Source organism: Pseudophryne corroboree, chromosome 6 (genome assembly GCF_028390025.1).
Source record: "Pseudophryne corroboree isolate aPseCor3 chromosome 6, aPseCor3.hap2, whole genome shotgun sequence".
Lineage (NCBI taxonomy): Eukaryota > Metazoa > Chordata > Amphibia > Anura > Myobatrachidae > Pseudophryne > Pseudophryne corroboree.
In genome coordinates, this window is record NC_086449.1 from 189,313,344 (window position 1) to 189,329,011 (window position 15,668).

The 15,668-nt window shown below is 44.9% G+C and overlaps 1 protein-coding gene and 1 pseudogene across 2 annotated transcripts in view; both read left to right on the top strand.

The window, feature by feature from the left end:
- Positions 1 to 15,668, top strand: part of GOLM2 (golgi membrane protein 2) — a 119,523-nt gene that overhangs the window by 42,128 nt on the left and 61,727 nt on the right. For both annotated transcript variants that reach the window (XM_063925485.1, XM_063925484.1), the window contains exon 2: positions 12,166 to 12,220. In XM_063925485.1, coding sequence (XP_063781555.1) covers positions 12,166 to 12,220 — 55 coding nt within the window. The remainder of the gene's footprint in view (positions 1 to 12,165; positions 12,221 to 15,668) is intronic.
- On the top strand, positions 1,081 to 1,199 carry LOC134937486 (5S ribosomal RNA; annotated as a pseudogene).

A 15,668-nucleotide genomic window follows, 5' to 3' on the forward strand; every position in this document is an offset into this window, starting at 1 on the left:
AGAAAAAGACGTGAATCTGCTGTCCCCGTTAGACTGGCGGGACGTGTCCCGTGGTGGACTAGTCCGCCTGAATCGTGGATGAGAGTTCACAGAAGGAAGAAAAGTGAGAATGAAGAAAAAGAATTACACAGTTATATAGGACACCTATATGGACGTTCTCAATTTCTTGCAGTCATCTGTTGGATTTCAATTGTTATGCGTCTTTGATAAGCAGTATAGTACAGATGATACAATAAAGAAGAAAAGCGTAAGGTGCCGAGAAATAAACACACTAAATATTCACTTATGACAGTGGAAAAGTATGAATTTGTTTAGAACAGTGGTGGGCATGCGGTTTTTGCCTAGAAAATATCTGTATTTTTTTGTTTGAGAGGTAAAAAATACACACAGAATTGATTGAGTATACACTCCTATGAGAGGGTGTTGCAGGTAGTGTTTCTGCTTGGAATACCTGCTAGTCTTACAGAAAAATAAGTATACATAGGTATTGATATACAAACGAGTCTGTGTGTATACTTAAACAATTTACTTATTTTTCTGTAAGACTAGCAGGTATTCCAAGCAGAAACACTACCTGCAACACCCTCTCATAGGAGTGTATACTCAATCAATTCTGTGTGTATTTTTTACCTCTCAAACAAAAAAATACAGATATTTTCTAGGCAAAAACCGCATGCCCACCACTGTTCTAAACAAATTCATACTTTTCCACTGTCATAAGTGAATATTTAGTGTGTTTATTTCTCGGCACCTTACGCTTTTCTTCTTTATTGTATCATCTGTACTATACTGCTTATCAAAGACGCATAACAATTGAAATCCAACAGATGACTGCAAGAAATTGAGAACGTCCATATAGGTGTCCTATATAACTGTGTAATTCTTTTTCTTCATTCTCACTTTTCTTCCTTCTGTGAACTCTCATCCACGATTCAGGCGGACTAGTCCACCACGGGACACGTCCCGCCAGTCTAACGGGGACAGCAGATTCACGTCTTTTTCTTACAATAATTCTCCTCCCGAGAAGGAACCCATCCTTCCGTTTCGGTGCACTCTCATTGGCGATGTAGGGCAATTTCTCTCTACGACCATACCCCTCCGTTCACGCCCAATCTCGTCCGATCTTGGAAGCTAAACGGAGGCGGGCTGGGTCAGTACCTAGACGGGTGACTACTAGGGAATACCCGGTGAAGTAGGAAGATCTACCTAGGGCAAGAACGCCAACAGCAGTATCACTACTTTACTGATTCCAACTATTTTCCTAATAAGTTCACCAATTTAAGACAGTGGGTAACTACTAGATATCAGCATACAGTGTGTGGGCTCTCTCATTCACTAACCCTACCCTATCCAGGGTTGCATTAATACAAACCAAGTTTGTACAGATCCTTGGCAGACGGAGGTTGCTTGTGATGTAGCCACCCTCCATTATGCAATTATCCAGGCATAATTAAGGATCTGAACATTCCACACATTATCTTGTATACATTCAGTGGTGTTCCTTCCTGATATCATTTTCATACATGGTGATACGTGCAGTATATATTTAGTCTTTAGTTTTCTAATGAGGTGTAGAGTACAAGCTTAAGATGTCATTATCATTTCTCATATGATCATAATTTAAAAGAAAACAATAATAAGAGTGCGCCCAAACTAGTGTCATACTTTTTCTCTTTGTAGATACATATGTACTTCGTTTTTATGACCCTGGGCGCACCGCCATACGGACAGATAGGGATTTCCAATATATGATCGTCCATTTCTGGCTCCTATATAATTCCCTGTATTTCTGAATCTAGTTCGGTGCAAGATCAACAACCTGTGTTTTTTTCCTGGTAACCACGGATGCAAGCCTCCGAGGGTGGGGAGCAGTCACACAGGGAAGAAATTTCCAAGGTCTGTGGTCAAGTTAGGAGACTTGCCTTCACATCAACATCCTGGAACCAAGGGCTGTATACAACGCCCTACGTCAAGCGGAGACCCTGCTTCGCGACCGACCGGTTCTGATTCAGTCAGACACCATCACCGCAGTGGCTCATGTAAACCGACAAGGCGGCACAAGGAGCAGGGTAGCGATGGCAGAAGCCACCAGAATTCTTCGCTGGGCGGAAAATCACGTAAGCGCACTGTCAGCAGTGTTCATCCCGGGAGTGGACAACTGGGAAGCAGACTTCCTCAGTAGACACGACCTCCACCCGGGAGAGTGGGGACTTCATCATGAAGTCTTCGCACAGATTGCGAGTCGGTGGGAACTGCCACAAGGGGACATGTTGGCATCCCGCCTCAACAAAAAACTACAGAGGTATTGCGCCAGGTCAAGAGACCCTCAGGCGATAGCTGTAGACGCCCTGGTGACACCGTGGGTGTTCGTCGGTCTCTGTATTTCCTCCTCTTCCTCTCATACCCAAGGTGCTGAGAATCATAAGGAATAGAGGAGTGAGAACAATACTCATTGTTCCAGATTTGCCACGAAGGACTTGGTATCCAGATCTGCAAGAAATGCTCACAGAGGACCCGTGGCCTTTTTCCCTAAGACAGGACTTGTTGCAACAGGGACCCTGTCTGTTCCAAGACTTACCGCGGCTGCGTTTGATGGCATGGCGGTTGAACGCCGGATCCTAGCAGAGAAAGGCATTCCGGATGAGGTCATTCCTACGCTGATAAAGGCTAGGAAAGAGGTGACAGCTTAACATTATCACCGTATATGGCGAAAATATGTTGCTTAATATGAGGCCAGGAATGCCCCTACAGAGGAATTCCAGCTGGGCCGTTTCCTTTACTTCCTACAGTCAGGAGTGAATTTGGGCCTAAAATTTAGTTCCATGAAGGTCCAAATTTCGGTCCTTTTCCATTTTCTTTCAAAAGGAGTTGGCTTCTCTACCTGAAGTTCAGACGTTTGTAAAGGGAGTGCTGCATATTCAGCCCCCTTTTGTGCCTCCAGTGGCACCTTGGGATCTTAACGTGGTGTTGAGTTTCCTGAAATCCCACTGGTTTGAACCACTAAAAACGGTGGAATTTAAATATCTCATCATGCTACTAGCCTTGGCTTCGGCTAGACGTGTGTCAGAATTGGCGGCTTTGTCACATAAAAGCCCCTATCTGGTTTTCCATGCGGATAGAGCAGAATTGAGGACCCGTCCACAATTCCTGCCGAAAGGGGTTTCATCTTCTCATATAAACCAACCTATTGTGGTGCCTGTGGCTACTACTGACTTCGAGGATTCCAAGTTGCTTGATGTGGTCAGGGCTTTGAAGGTTTATATAGCCAGAACGGCTAGGGTCAGGAAAACCGAGTCTTTGTTTATCCTGTATGCTTCCAACAAGCTTGGTGCTCCTGCTTCAAAGCAAACTATTGCTCGCTGGATCTGTAACACGATTCAGCAGGCTCATTCTGCGGCTGGATTGCTGCTGCCAAAATCAGTTAAGGCCCATTCCACTAGGAAGGTGGGCTTTTCTTGGGCGGCTGCCTGAGGGGTCTCGGCATTACAGCTGTGCCGAGCGGCTACTTGGTCAGGTTCAAACACTTTTGTAAAGTTCTATAAGTTTGATACCCTGGCTGAGGAGGACCTTGTGTTTGCTCAATCGGTGCTGCAGAGTCATCCGCACTCTTCCGCCCGTTTGGGAGCTTTGGTATAATCCCCATGGTCCTTACGGAGTCCCCAGCATCCACTAGGACGTTAGAGAAAATAAGATTTTACTTACCGGTAAATCTATTTCTTGTAGTCCGTAGTGGATGCTGGGCGCCCGTCCCAAGTGCAGACTTCTTCTGCAATACTTGTATATAGTTATTGCTGCAATAAGGGTTATGTTATAGTTGCATCAGGGTTGAACTGATGCTCTGTTGTTGTTCATACTGTTGACTGGGTAAGTTCATCACAAGTTACACGGTGTGATTGGTGTGGCTGGTATGTATCTTGCCCTGGATTACCAAAATCCTTTCCTTGTACTGTCGGCTCTTCCGGGCACAGTTTCTCTAACTGAGGTCTGGAGGAGGGACATAGAGGGAGGAGCCAGAGCACACAGAATCTAAATTATTTCTTAAAGTGCCCATATCTCCTGCGGAGCCCGTCTATTCCCCATGGTCCTTACGGAGTCCCCAGCATCCACTACGGACTACGAGAAATAGATTTACCGGTAAGTAAAATCTTATTATCTTATTGATACATTTATAGCTCCATTTATGAGAGTGAGGATCTCCTGGTCAGTATCGTATAGATGGTAATCTAGACGAGTCAGCTGGGGCTATAATAATGCCTTTATTGGAGGAATAAGCTTTATAATAGAACAGAACAGTCTCTGTCAAAAGAAGTTTTTTTTAATCACACTTTCTTTATCTTCTGTTCACTCTATTGATTTTACATATTTCATTATGGCTGAAGAAAAGTAAAAGCATTTTAAACAATGATAATAAAGAATACATTTTAGAAAGTAATTGTGAAGTTATTAGTGCACTCAGAAAACTGCTACTGTTTCAGTGTGTTTATGTTATGGTCTTTAAGCTATGGGTAGCACTCCCGACAATTAACAAATGAAGGTATACATCTATACCAATTAATATTGTTAAATTAAGGGAAAGAGAATATTAAGTCAATTTAACTCAAAAAACACTGGTGCGGAAGTATTTCTGTTTTGTGTACAAAGTTTTCAGTTCTCTCCTGAGTACAGGAGTGGTTGTGCCGGTACCTCAGTCCCAGAGAGGCAGAGGTTATTACTCGACCCTGTTTCTAGTCCCGAAACCCAGTGGGTCCTTCCAGCCTATTACTCAACCTCAAATCTCTGAACATGTTTGTAAGCGTGCCCAGGTTTCCTATGGAAACACTGCGCTCAATTGTGCTGGTTATGGAACCCGGAGACTATATTGTATCCCTGATATACAGGATGCATACCTGCTTATACCTATTGCCGTGTCGCATCAGTAGTTTCTGCGGTTTGCTATTGGCAACCTCTTCTATCAATTCTAGGCTCTGCCATTTGGACTAGCTACGGCTCCTCGGATCTTCATCTCCGTCGCATCTGGACGACCTGCTGATTCTGGCAAATTCCCACGATGTCCTCCTCAGTCATCTGAAACTGACGGTAAACCTCTGCAAGCCCACGGGTAGCTTATCAATTGGAAGAAGTCCTCGCTGGTCCTAGCTCAGAGCATAGTGCACCTGGGGGCACTCCTGGACACATACAGTCTGCGGCTGTTTCTGTCTCCAGAAAAAGTCCTGAAGCTTCAGGTCAGGATAAGATGCTTCCTTTGACGCTCCCAGAGTGTTGATACACTCGGCGATGCAAGTACTTGGCCTGATGGTGTCAGCATTCGACATGGTAGAGTACGCTCAATTTCATTCCCGCACTCTACAGAGGCTAATCCTTTCCAAGTGGGATGGCCTGCCTCAGCGGAGCAGATCTCACATGATCACTTTGACTCTGGAGGTTCGTCTGCCGCTGACCTGGTGGCTACAGGACCAGCAATTAAGCAGGGGCCGTCCCTTCTGGATCCCGGACTGGGTCCTGCAGACAACGGACGCCAGTCTGAGGGGATGGGGAGCGGTGTTGGACCAACACTCTTTTCAGGGTCGCTGAACCAAGGAGGAATCACTCCTCCCAATAAACATTCTGGAGCTGAGGGCAGAGTTCAATGCACTATCTCTTGCCCTGCTTCTGGTACAGAACAGACCTATTCAACTACGGTCAGACAAAGCCACCACGGTGGCATACATAAACCATCAAGGTGGCACTCGAAGCCACATGGCAATGTGTCAAAAATCCTTTGTTGTGCGGAATGCCATCTGCCAGCTATATTGGCAGTGTTCATTCCGGGTGTCCTGAACTGGGAAGTGGACTTCCTCAGTCGCCAGGACGTGCACGCCGGAGAGCGGAGTCTTCATCCAGAAGTCTTTCAGCTTCTAGTGGACAGATGGGGCCTACCAGATGTAGACCTGATGGCGTCTCGACACAATTACAAGGTTCCGGTCTTCGGATAAAGGACCAGGGATCCTCAAGCAGCGTTCGTGGACGCACTGGCAATTCCATGGAACTTTCGGCTGCCCTACATGTTCCCTCCAGTGTTGCTTCTACCCAGGGTCTTATGGAAGTTCAAACAAGAAGGCTGGACTCCCAGCTCCTGCTATTAAAGCCTATTCTACTCGGTCTTGGGTGGCTCTCCGTGGCATGTCCGCAGAACAATTGTGCAAGGCGGCAACGTGGTCCTCAGTGAACACGTTTCTTATGTTCTATGCCTGTGACACCTTCGCCTCCCAGGATGCTTCCTTTGGACGTCAGATTCTCACATCCGCTAAGGCGCGTCCCCTCCCTTGAGGAAATCAATGTACCCTGCTGCAGAAAAGGAGTGTTATGGTAGGTACATTGGGTTCCACAAGGCGCTGACCCTGACGCACCTAGCTTCTTTGGGTTTGTGTGGCATTAGCCACTGGTACTATGTTGTGAGAATGTGGCTCTATGTGACTAACATCTTCCTTCTCTCTTGCCTGCTCCTGCATTGAACTGTTTAACGAAACTGAGCTCTCAGTGCCTGGGGCGGGGTTATAGAGGAGGCCCCAATGCATCCTGGGACAGCCTAAAGTTTTAGCCTGTTGGAACCTATGGATCAAGATCCACTCTAATGTACCTCGCAGAAAGAGTTAACCATGGTAAGTCTACCATAACACTCCTTTTGTCTCGGAGATGGAAATCACAGCATAAAACGTTATGATAGATGATCTGAATCAATAGAGTTCATTATGACAAAAAGAAAGCAGGCGGTGCTCTTTAAGGATAGTCCAGGATGTAGGTGCTCAAATAATACCAGTATGGGTTTTTTACATTGCACTGGGTACTGTGAAATGACTTTGATAGTGGTCCTTGGGGCAGATGTATTAACCTGGAGAAGGCTTAAGGAAATGATAAACCAGTGAAAAGTGCAAGGTGATAAACGCACCAGCCAATCCGCTCCAATTTGTACATTAACAGTTAGGAGCTGATTGGCTGGTGCGTTTATCACCTTGCACTTATCACTGGTTTATCATTTCCTTATGCCTTCTCCAGGTTAATACATCTGCCCCCTTGTTCCTTATATGCCACAGTGGAGACTGCTGCTCGTGTGTTACTATGCTCCTCTACTTCTGTACTGGATAAGTTATTCAGTTATCTCGCTGTTTTTTTTTACAAAAGTCATCTTAGCTGCTGATTTTATGGACTAACCCATTAATAATGTTTAAATCAAATGTTACAGTGAGAGAAATTGCTCGTCATACATGTGGCCTCCAGTACAGTGGCCACAAAATTAAAGTTTTACATTTTTAGATTTAGAAAATGTAAAAATATTTCTGTAGCACTGGGTCACAAAAAAACATTCATATTATGGTGTGCATAACTTTGAGACACAGCAGGATGAAGGCATGGACTTGGTAGGGAATTTGGAAGGATATAAGCATTTTTAGGAAGGAGAGACAGTAATGACTATTTGTGCGTATTTAACCCCTACACTGCTACGGTTGGGTTAGACTTGTCCTACAGATACAGCTCATGACTGCAAAGGGATGACACACATTCGCTGCAGTGCACAGGGCACTGGGATGAAAGAAAGTACAGATCACAGAGTATCAGATTGTTAATACTTCCTTATTACCTCATCAGGGAAGCGAGAGGTACACTCACTCTAGCTCTTCCTGTCATGCAGTTCCCTCTTAAAATAGAGGAGTTGTTTTACTGGGATCAGTACTAAATCCCGCTGGACGGGATCCCGGCGGTCGAAATACCGACGCCGGAATCCCGACCACACAATCCCGACAGGGGTGGCGAGCGGAAAGCAGCCCCTTGCGGGCTCGCCACGCTGCGGGCAGGGTGCCTCGCTACGCTCGGCACACTATTATATTCTCCCTCTATGGGTGTCGTGGACACCCACGGAGGGAGAATATGTCGGGATTGTGCCGGTCGGGATTCCGGCGTCTGTATTTCGACCGCCGGGATTCCGTCCGGCGGGATCTTGACCACCTCCCGATTTACTATGTAGATAGAGTCCGCATAGATAAAAATGTGCATAGAAAATATAGGTACATGGTACACATACAACGCTCATAAAGCTTTTACATTCTGTTAATGTAATTACATACGTGATCTGCATGATATAAATCACATTATTTGCACTGTATGTGCACTGCTCTCTCTCTCTCTCTCTCTCTCTCTCTCTCCCTCTCTCTCCTGATTTAGATTTGTAAGTAAAGCAAAAAAAGCAAGTGTGTATCTGGAACAAACCATGTTGCAATGCGAGGGGCACAAACACATTTATATTGTTTCTATGCAGGGTAAATATTTTTTCATGTTGTCCACAAATGTTAGCTTTATTTGTTACATTGCAATTTAGAGTTCAGTTTGAACACACCCCACTCAAATCTCTCTGCACATGTTACGTCTGCCCCACCTGCTGTGCAACATGGTTTTGCCCAGTTGCTTGAAAACCAGAATCAGGCCCATGAATAGATCTGCGACCAAGCTGGCTACACCTGATGGGATATACTGCACAGATCTGGTTCCTTGGTATTTTTGGCAAAATAAAAGGAACACAAAAGACACCACGCAATAGGTTAATAAAATAACCATACAACCACTGATTTGGTGATCATGTAAAATTAATTACTAAGCCTTGCGGAATTAGTAGAAACATCTGGGCCCCAAAGATACTGAAATGAGGCCACCACACACTAGCATAAAGTCATACCCACTATGATGCCTGCTCCATCCCCACTGAGTATACAATATGTAGGACACTAATTCCATCAGCAATGTGGCACATTAGTGAGAATTCTATATACAGTTATTTTAGCCTTATTTTCCACAACATACAGATGTGTCCTCTTACATCCTAGCTGCAGTCACGCTAAATAGCCTTTGAAGTCGCGCCATGCAGTGGTATTGCCGAGCATCTTTTTTTTTTTTTTGCATTTTTCCCACGAAAATGCATCTTAGATGCAAAGTAATGTAATAGGACACACAAATAGCTTCTGCTGATTAAAATGATATGCGGCATGCCTACATTCTGTGTATAATTGCGGCTCTATCTGTATCCGAAATGCCGCGTTACAGTGTTCTTCAGGAAGACACTGGAGCTTAGCATTTCGTATGCAAATACAGTCACACACAGAATATAGGCATTAAGCCTATAATTTTAATTAGCAGAAGCTGCTCGTACGTCCTGTTACATTACTGTGCATATAAGACGCATTTTCACGGAAATTGGCGCTCGGCACTACCGAGTCACACGGCACTCACGCTTTGTGTGTAATGTGACTTGTAGCACATGAAGCAAAGATGTAAGACGGCACAACTGTATAAATGCCTAGATAAGCTCATTATGAAGCCATACTAGGTAAAGGCACATGGTTTCCCCTGGGATCTGTATGGCCAGTTACACCCTGTTTACATTATTTATACCCCTTTTCCACTAGCTCAAAAAACACGGGTAAATGCACGGGGTCGCGCATTTACCCGTGTTTTTTGCTAGTGGAAAGGGGTCCCTTTGCAAAAACCTGGATCAAGTGATCCGGGAATCCTACCTGGGTAGCTTACCGGGTTGAACACGAGTTCAACCCGGTAAGCTGTGCAGTGTAAACGGAAGCCGTGTCGATGTGACACTGCTCTCGTTCACAGTGTATGGAAGGGTGGCGCTGGGAGATCATGTGATCTCCCAGTGCCGCCCCTGCCGCGTCACCAACCCGGCAATATGCCGGGTTGGTGAGTGTAGTGGGAAAGGGGGCTGAGCACGGGCCGCAGCCGGGTAGCTCCCGTGTCAGGCTCCCGGCTGCGACCCGTGCTTCTAGGTGGAAAAAGGGGTATTACATTGTTCTTGTCTTCCCAATGTTATCTGTAGGAAAATCCCAACAATACTACAGCATGGGGCTTTGCCTAAAGGCCGGCTCATGGGTCTTTGAAGCATAGGCAGGCCTTCACCAAACACAAGTGACAAAGAGTAGACAAACGAGACACAGACATATCTTACGTCTACTCCCTGACTGTACAAAGTAAACATGAATTGCATTTTCCACAACACCCTCCTTTTCCATCTTTGCCTTTTATTCCATGTATGAGGATCCCATAGCCAGCGTGTAATGGAACCTCTGCTGGCCAGCTACTGTAAGAGAGCCAAAGAACTTGAGCACAGCCACACAAGCCAGCTGGCAGTTTGGTTGGATGGCTGCCGAACTTGCCCAGTCAGGACACTGCTGTTATTGTGGTGCCTGTCCTTCCTTCATCCTCTCTCGCACAAAGTTACACCATAGTGTCCAGGCAAAATAAGAGTAACAGTCCAGCCTTGCAGTATGGAGCACAGTGAAGCTGAAGGGAGAGGAAACCTTTCTACTGCACAGCTTTCCATACTTTTGAAACGGAATAAAACAAGACCATAAGAGATCTGCCAGGGCATTGAAACAACAAATAAACGAGGGATTTGAGTACAGGCTCCATATTATTTAGGCAATCATAGCACTAGTCTACGAGTTAGGAGAGTAATAAGGCATCACACACTCAGGATAACTTGAATTAATGTTGTAGAAGCTAGAGCACATCATTTCCAGAAATGGATCCAGAGCCACATTAAAAGTTGCCACAGAAGACTGTATTGTCTTCCTCACAGGAGTGTGGGCCTCACAATACTTTCTTTTAGCAAAGGTGTGATCAATCCATCCGATCACAGGATAGGTCTACCATCAATATCAGATTTCAGCTGTGGAACTATGGATTAATATACATAAAAGTAATCAAATAAATCCAAATACATCACATCCGTTCCAGCACCACTTGGAAACTTACCGCATTAAAACTAATCTATATATATATATATATATATATATATATATATATATATATATATATATATATATTTTATATGTGGAGCTACAGAGATTTCTTTTCTAACTTTTCAATGCTCTGAAAACAGTTGCTAGCTGTTGTATTGCTATGTAGCTGATAATGGGCCCAATTCAGACTTGATCGCTGTTGTGCGAAATCACACAGTGGGCGATTATCGAATGGCTGCGTATGCACTGCAATGCGCAGGCGCGAGCCCAAACAGCGACAGAATGGTGCAAGGATTTTGATCGCTAGACGTACGCCAGGTGAATGCAGGAAGCAGAAGTTTGTGAGTGGTAACTGCCCGTTTTCTGGGAGCGTCTGGAAAAATGTAGGCATTTTCAGAGAGGGTGTGTGACGTCAGCTCCGGCCCCGAACAGCCTGATTCTGTCGCACTGTAGGAGTAAGTCCTGGGCTACGCACAGACTGGAAAAATCATTAGATGGTGAATGAGTTGCGAACGGGTTTGCAGATGTCCGCTGTCTGGCAAAGTTTTCGCATGGTGTACGCATGCATTCGCACACATGTACGGGCGGGTTTTCCCTCTCTATGGGCGGTGACTATCTGTTTGCAGCCCTCTGCAAAAACGCAGACGAGCGAATAGGTCTGAATTAGGCCTAATGTCTGTAGCTCAGACAACAGGGGCTAGACTAAGGACTTCTCTTCCTACAGTACATGCTAAAGAGAATGCTGGGTGAAAAAATAGTTTATGAAGTAGAGCAGAATAGAAGTCTAAGGGGGGTATTCAGTTGTTTTAAAAGTCAGTTGGGTGTCTGTTTTTTCCTATCTAATAGGCAGGAAAAAACAGACTTTTCAAACAATTGTATACCCCCCTAAGAATTGTATTGCAACATTCTGCTCACACCGACAGCACTGCTAAACTCAGCATTGTGCTTACTATGAGAGAGTGTCTGCAGTGTTTTTCTTGCACATGCTGCTGGATGTTCATATGGACAGCTGGTGGAGAACGACATTAAAATGAGTAGCTCTCTATCATCCTGTGTTTTTCCTGTCGTCTATAGACCACAGTCAGGGATCACGGTCACCTGGAACAGTCAGAATTTCGTCAATCTATCATCGTAGCTCTTGTATAGACATAGGTGACCTAAACACAAAGCAATTCTAAATGAGTCAAGATGAAAGACATTAACGTATGTTTTACATAACACTATATTCTACTGAAACCATTATTTTCTAATCCTATGTTCTAAATTGTCAGTAATCTTCACTCTGCTATATATATGAGCTTTGGGTATTCGCAAACCAATGACCATGACGGCTTAATACTGGTACAGCAGTGGGCTTACTGTATTCATATTTCTGTCTTGTTTTCAGGAGAAGCTGCTGGCTAATGTGTCACTCCAGATGGCAGATGGCAGTCGTTTGAAGGGTAAGAGAAACACACACAGCATGGTATAGTCGTAGCAATTGGTCAGTCCCTATTAAAATGTTCTGTCTGTATTGATGCAACAGTGTCCGATCCCTATACCAAATAACCATATGAAATACACTCTTTCCTACATTATGTAATATTGAAATCTAAAGCCTGATTTTACACAGCTGCTGCTTTATTACTGTAATTCCATTATGCTTCTTTATCAGATATGGTGCCCACATCCTATCGCTTCACCCAAGAGTCGAATTAAAGGATTATTATTCAGTTTGGACAAGATCTGCCTATTTGTCTCGCTGGGTGATAGACCAGATCACTCATGCCTCTGTTGTGGGCTATTAGCGCAGTTGGAAGATGACTGCATACACTATCAGATAGCTGTCCTCTTCCGCCATCCACAATGATGATCCTAGTCATTTAAACAGGATCATTATCTAGCACTGCAGTCATTTTAAGGCCAAACACACTGCTGGATCAGTCAGCTGCTATATGAATGTGTATGGTCAGCCTTAAGGTGCATACACACTAGAAGATTTTGAGCTCAAAGTAGCTAAATGTTGGTGTTTTCAGCTACTTTGAGCTCAAATCCTCCTAGTGTGTATGGCCGAGCGGTGAGCGCTGATGTGCGCTCCCGCATCATCGCTGGCCGCTGCCGTCCATCGGTCAGTTTTACCGGCTGAGTGAACCACTTTCCACAGTCTCCTACTGTGGAAAGTGGTTCACCCCCGTGAACATCGCTCAGTGTGTATGCACTGAGCTATATTCCTGCCAGCGATGTTCACAGTGTGTATGCACTGAGCTATATTCCTGCCATTGATGTTCAGTGTGTATGCACTGAGCTTATATTCCTGCTAGGGATGTTCAGTGTGTATGCACTGAGCTTATATTCCTGCTAGGGATGTTCAGTGTGTATGCACTGAACTTATATTCCTGCCAGCGATGTTCAGTGTGTATGCACTGAGCTTATATTCCTGCCAGCGATGTTCAGTGTGTATGCACTGAACTTATATTCCTGCCAGCGATGTTCAGTGTGTATGCACTGAGCTTATATTCCTGCTAGGGATGTTCAGTGTGTATGCACTGAACTTATATTCCTGCCAGCGATGTTCACAGTGTGTATGCACTGAGCTTATATTCCTGCCAGCGATGTTCACAGTGTGTATGCACTTAGCTATATTCCTGTCAGCGATGTTCAGTGTGTATGCACTGAGCTATATTCCTGCCAGCGATGTTCACAGTGTGTATGCACTGAGGTATATTCCTGCCAGCGATGTTCAGTGTGTGTATGCACTGAGCTATATTCTTGCCAGCGATGTTCAGTGTGTATGCACTGAGCTATATTCCTGCCAGCGATGTTCAGTGTATATGCACTGAGCTTATATTCCTGCCAGCGATGTTCACAGTGTGTATGCACTTAGCTATATTCCTGTCAGCGATGTTCAGTGTGTATGCACTGAGCTATATTCCTGCCAGCGATGTTCAGTGTGTATGCACTGAGGTATATTCTTGCCAGCGATGTTCAGTGTGTATGCACTGAGCTATATTCCTGTCAGCGATGTTCAGTGTGTATGCACTGAGGTATATTCCTGCCAGCGATGTTCAGTGTGTATGCACTGAGGTATATTCCTGCCAGCGATGTTCAGTGTGTATGCACTGAGCTATATTCCTGCCAGCGATGTTCAGTGTGTATGCACTGAGCTTATATTCCTGATAGCGATGTTCAGTGTGTATGCACTGAGCTATATTCCTGCCAGCGATGTTCAGTGTATATGCACTGAGCTTATATTCCTGCCAGCGATGTTCACAGTGTGTATGCACTTAGCTATATTCCTGTCAGCGATGTTCAGTGTGTATGCACTGAGCTATATTCCTGCCAGCAATGTTCACAGTGTGTATGCACTGAGCTATATTCCTGCCAGCGATGTTCACAGTGTGTATGCACTGAGCTATATTCCTGCCAGCGATGTTCAGTGTATATGCACTGAGCTATATTCCTGCCAGCGATGTTCACAGTGTGTATGCACTGAGCTATATTCCTGCCAGCGATGTTCAGTGTGCATGCACTGAGCTATATTCCTGCCAGCGATGTTCAGTGTGTATGCACTGAGCTATATTCCTGCCAGCGATGTTCAGTGTGTATGCACTGAGCTATATTCCTGCCAGCGATGTTCAGTGTGTATGCACTGAGCTTATATTCCTGCCAGCGATGTTCACAGTGTGTATGCACTGAGCTATATTCCTGCCAGCGATGTTCAGTGTATATGCACTGAGCTTATATTCCTGCCAGCGATGTTCACAGTGTGTATTCACTTAGCTATATTCCTGTCAGCGATGTTCAGTGTGTATGCACTGAGCTATATTCCTGCCAAGTATGTTCACAGTGTGTATGCACTGAGCTATATTCCTGCCAGCGATGTTCAGTGTGTATGCACTGAGCTTATATTTCTGCTAGCGATGTTCAGTGTGCATGCACTGAGCTATATTCCTGCCAGCGATGTTCACAGTGTGTATGCACTGAGCTTATATTCCTGCCAGCGATGTTCAGTGTATATGCACTGAGCTTATATTCCTGCCAGCGATGTTCAGTGTGTATGCACTGAGCTTATATTCCTGCCAGCGATGTTCAGTGTATATGCACTGAGCTTATATTCCTGCCAGCGATGTTCACAGTGTGTATGCACTGAGCTATATTCCTGCCAGCGATGTTCAGTGTGTATGCACTGAGGTATATTCTTACCAGCGATGTTCAGTGTGTATGCACTTAGCTATATTCCTGCCAGCGATGTTCACAGTGTGTATGCACTTAGCTATATTCCTGTCAGCGATGTTCAGTGTGTATGCACTGAGGTATATTCTTACCAGCGATGTTCAGTGTGTATGCACTGAGCTATATTCCAGCCAGCGATGTTCAGTGTATATGCACTGAGCTTATATTCCTGCCAGCGATGTTCACAGTGTGTATGCACTGAGGTATATTCCTGCCAGCGATGTTCAGTGTGTATGCACTGAGCTTATATTCCTGCTAGCGATGTTCAGTGTGTATGCACTGAGCTATATTCCTGCCAGCGATGTTCACAGTGTGTATGCACTGAGCTATATTCCTGCCAGCGATGTTCAGTGTATATGCACTGAGCTTATATTCCTGCCAGCGATGTTCACAGTGTGTATGCACTTAGCTATATTCCTGTCAGCGATGTTCAGTGTATATGCACTGAGCTATATTCCTGCCAGCGATGTTCACAGTGTGTATGCACTGAGCTATATTCCTGCCAGCGATGTTCAGTGTGTATGCACTGAGCTATATTCCTGCCAGCGATGTTCAGTGTGTATGCACTGAGCTTATATTCCTGCCAGCGATGTTCACAGTGTGTATGCACTGAGCTATATTCCTGCCAGCGATGTTCAGTGTATATGCACTGAGCTTATATTCCTGCCAGCGATGTTC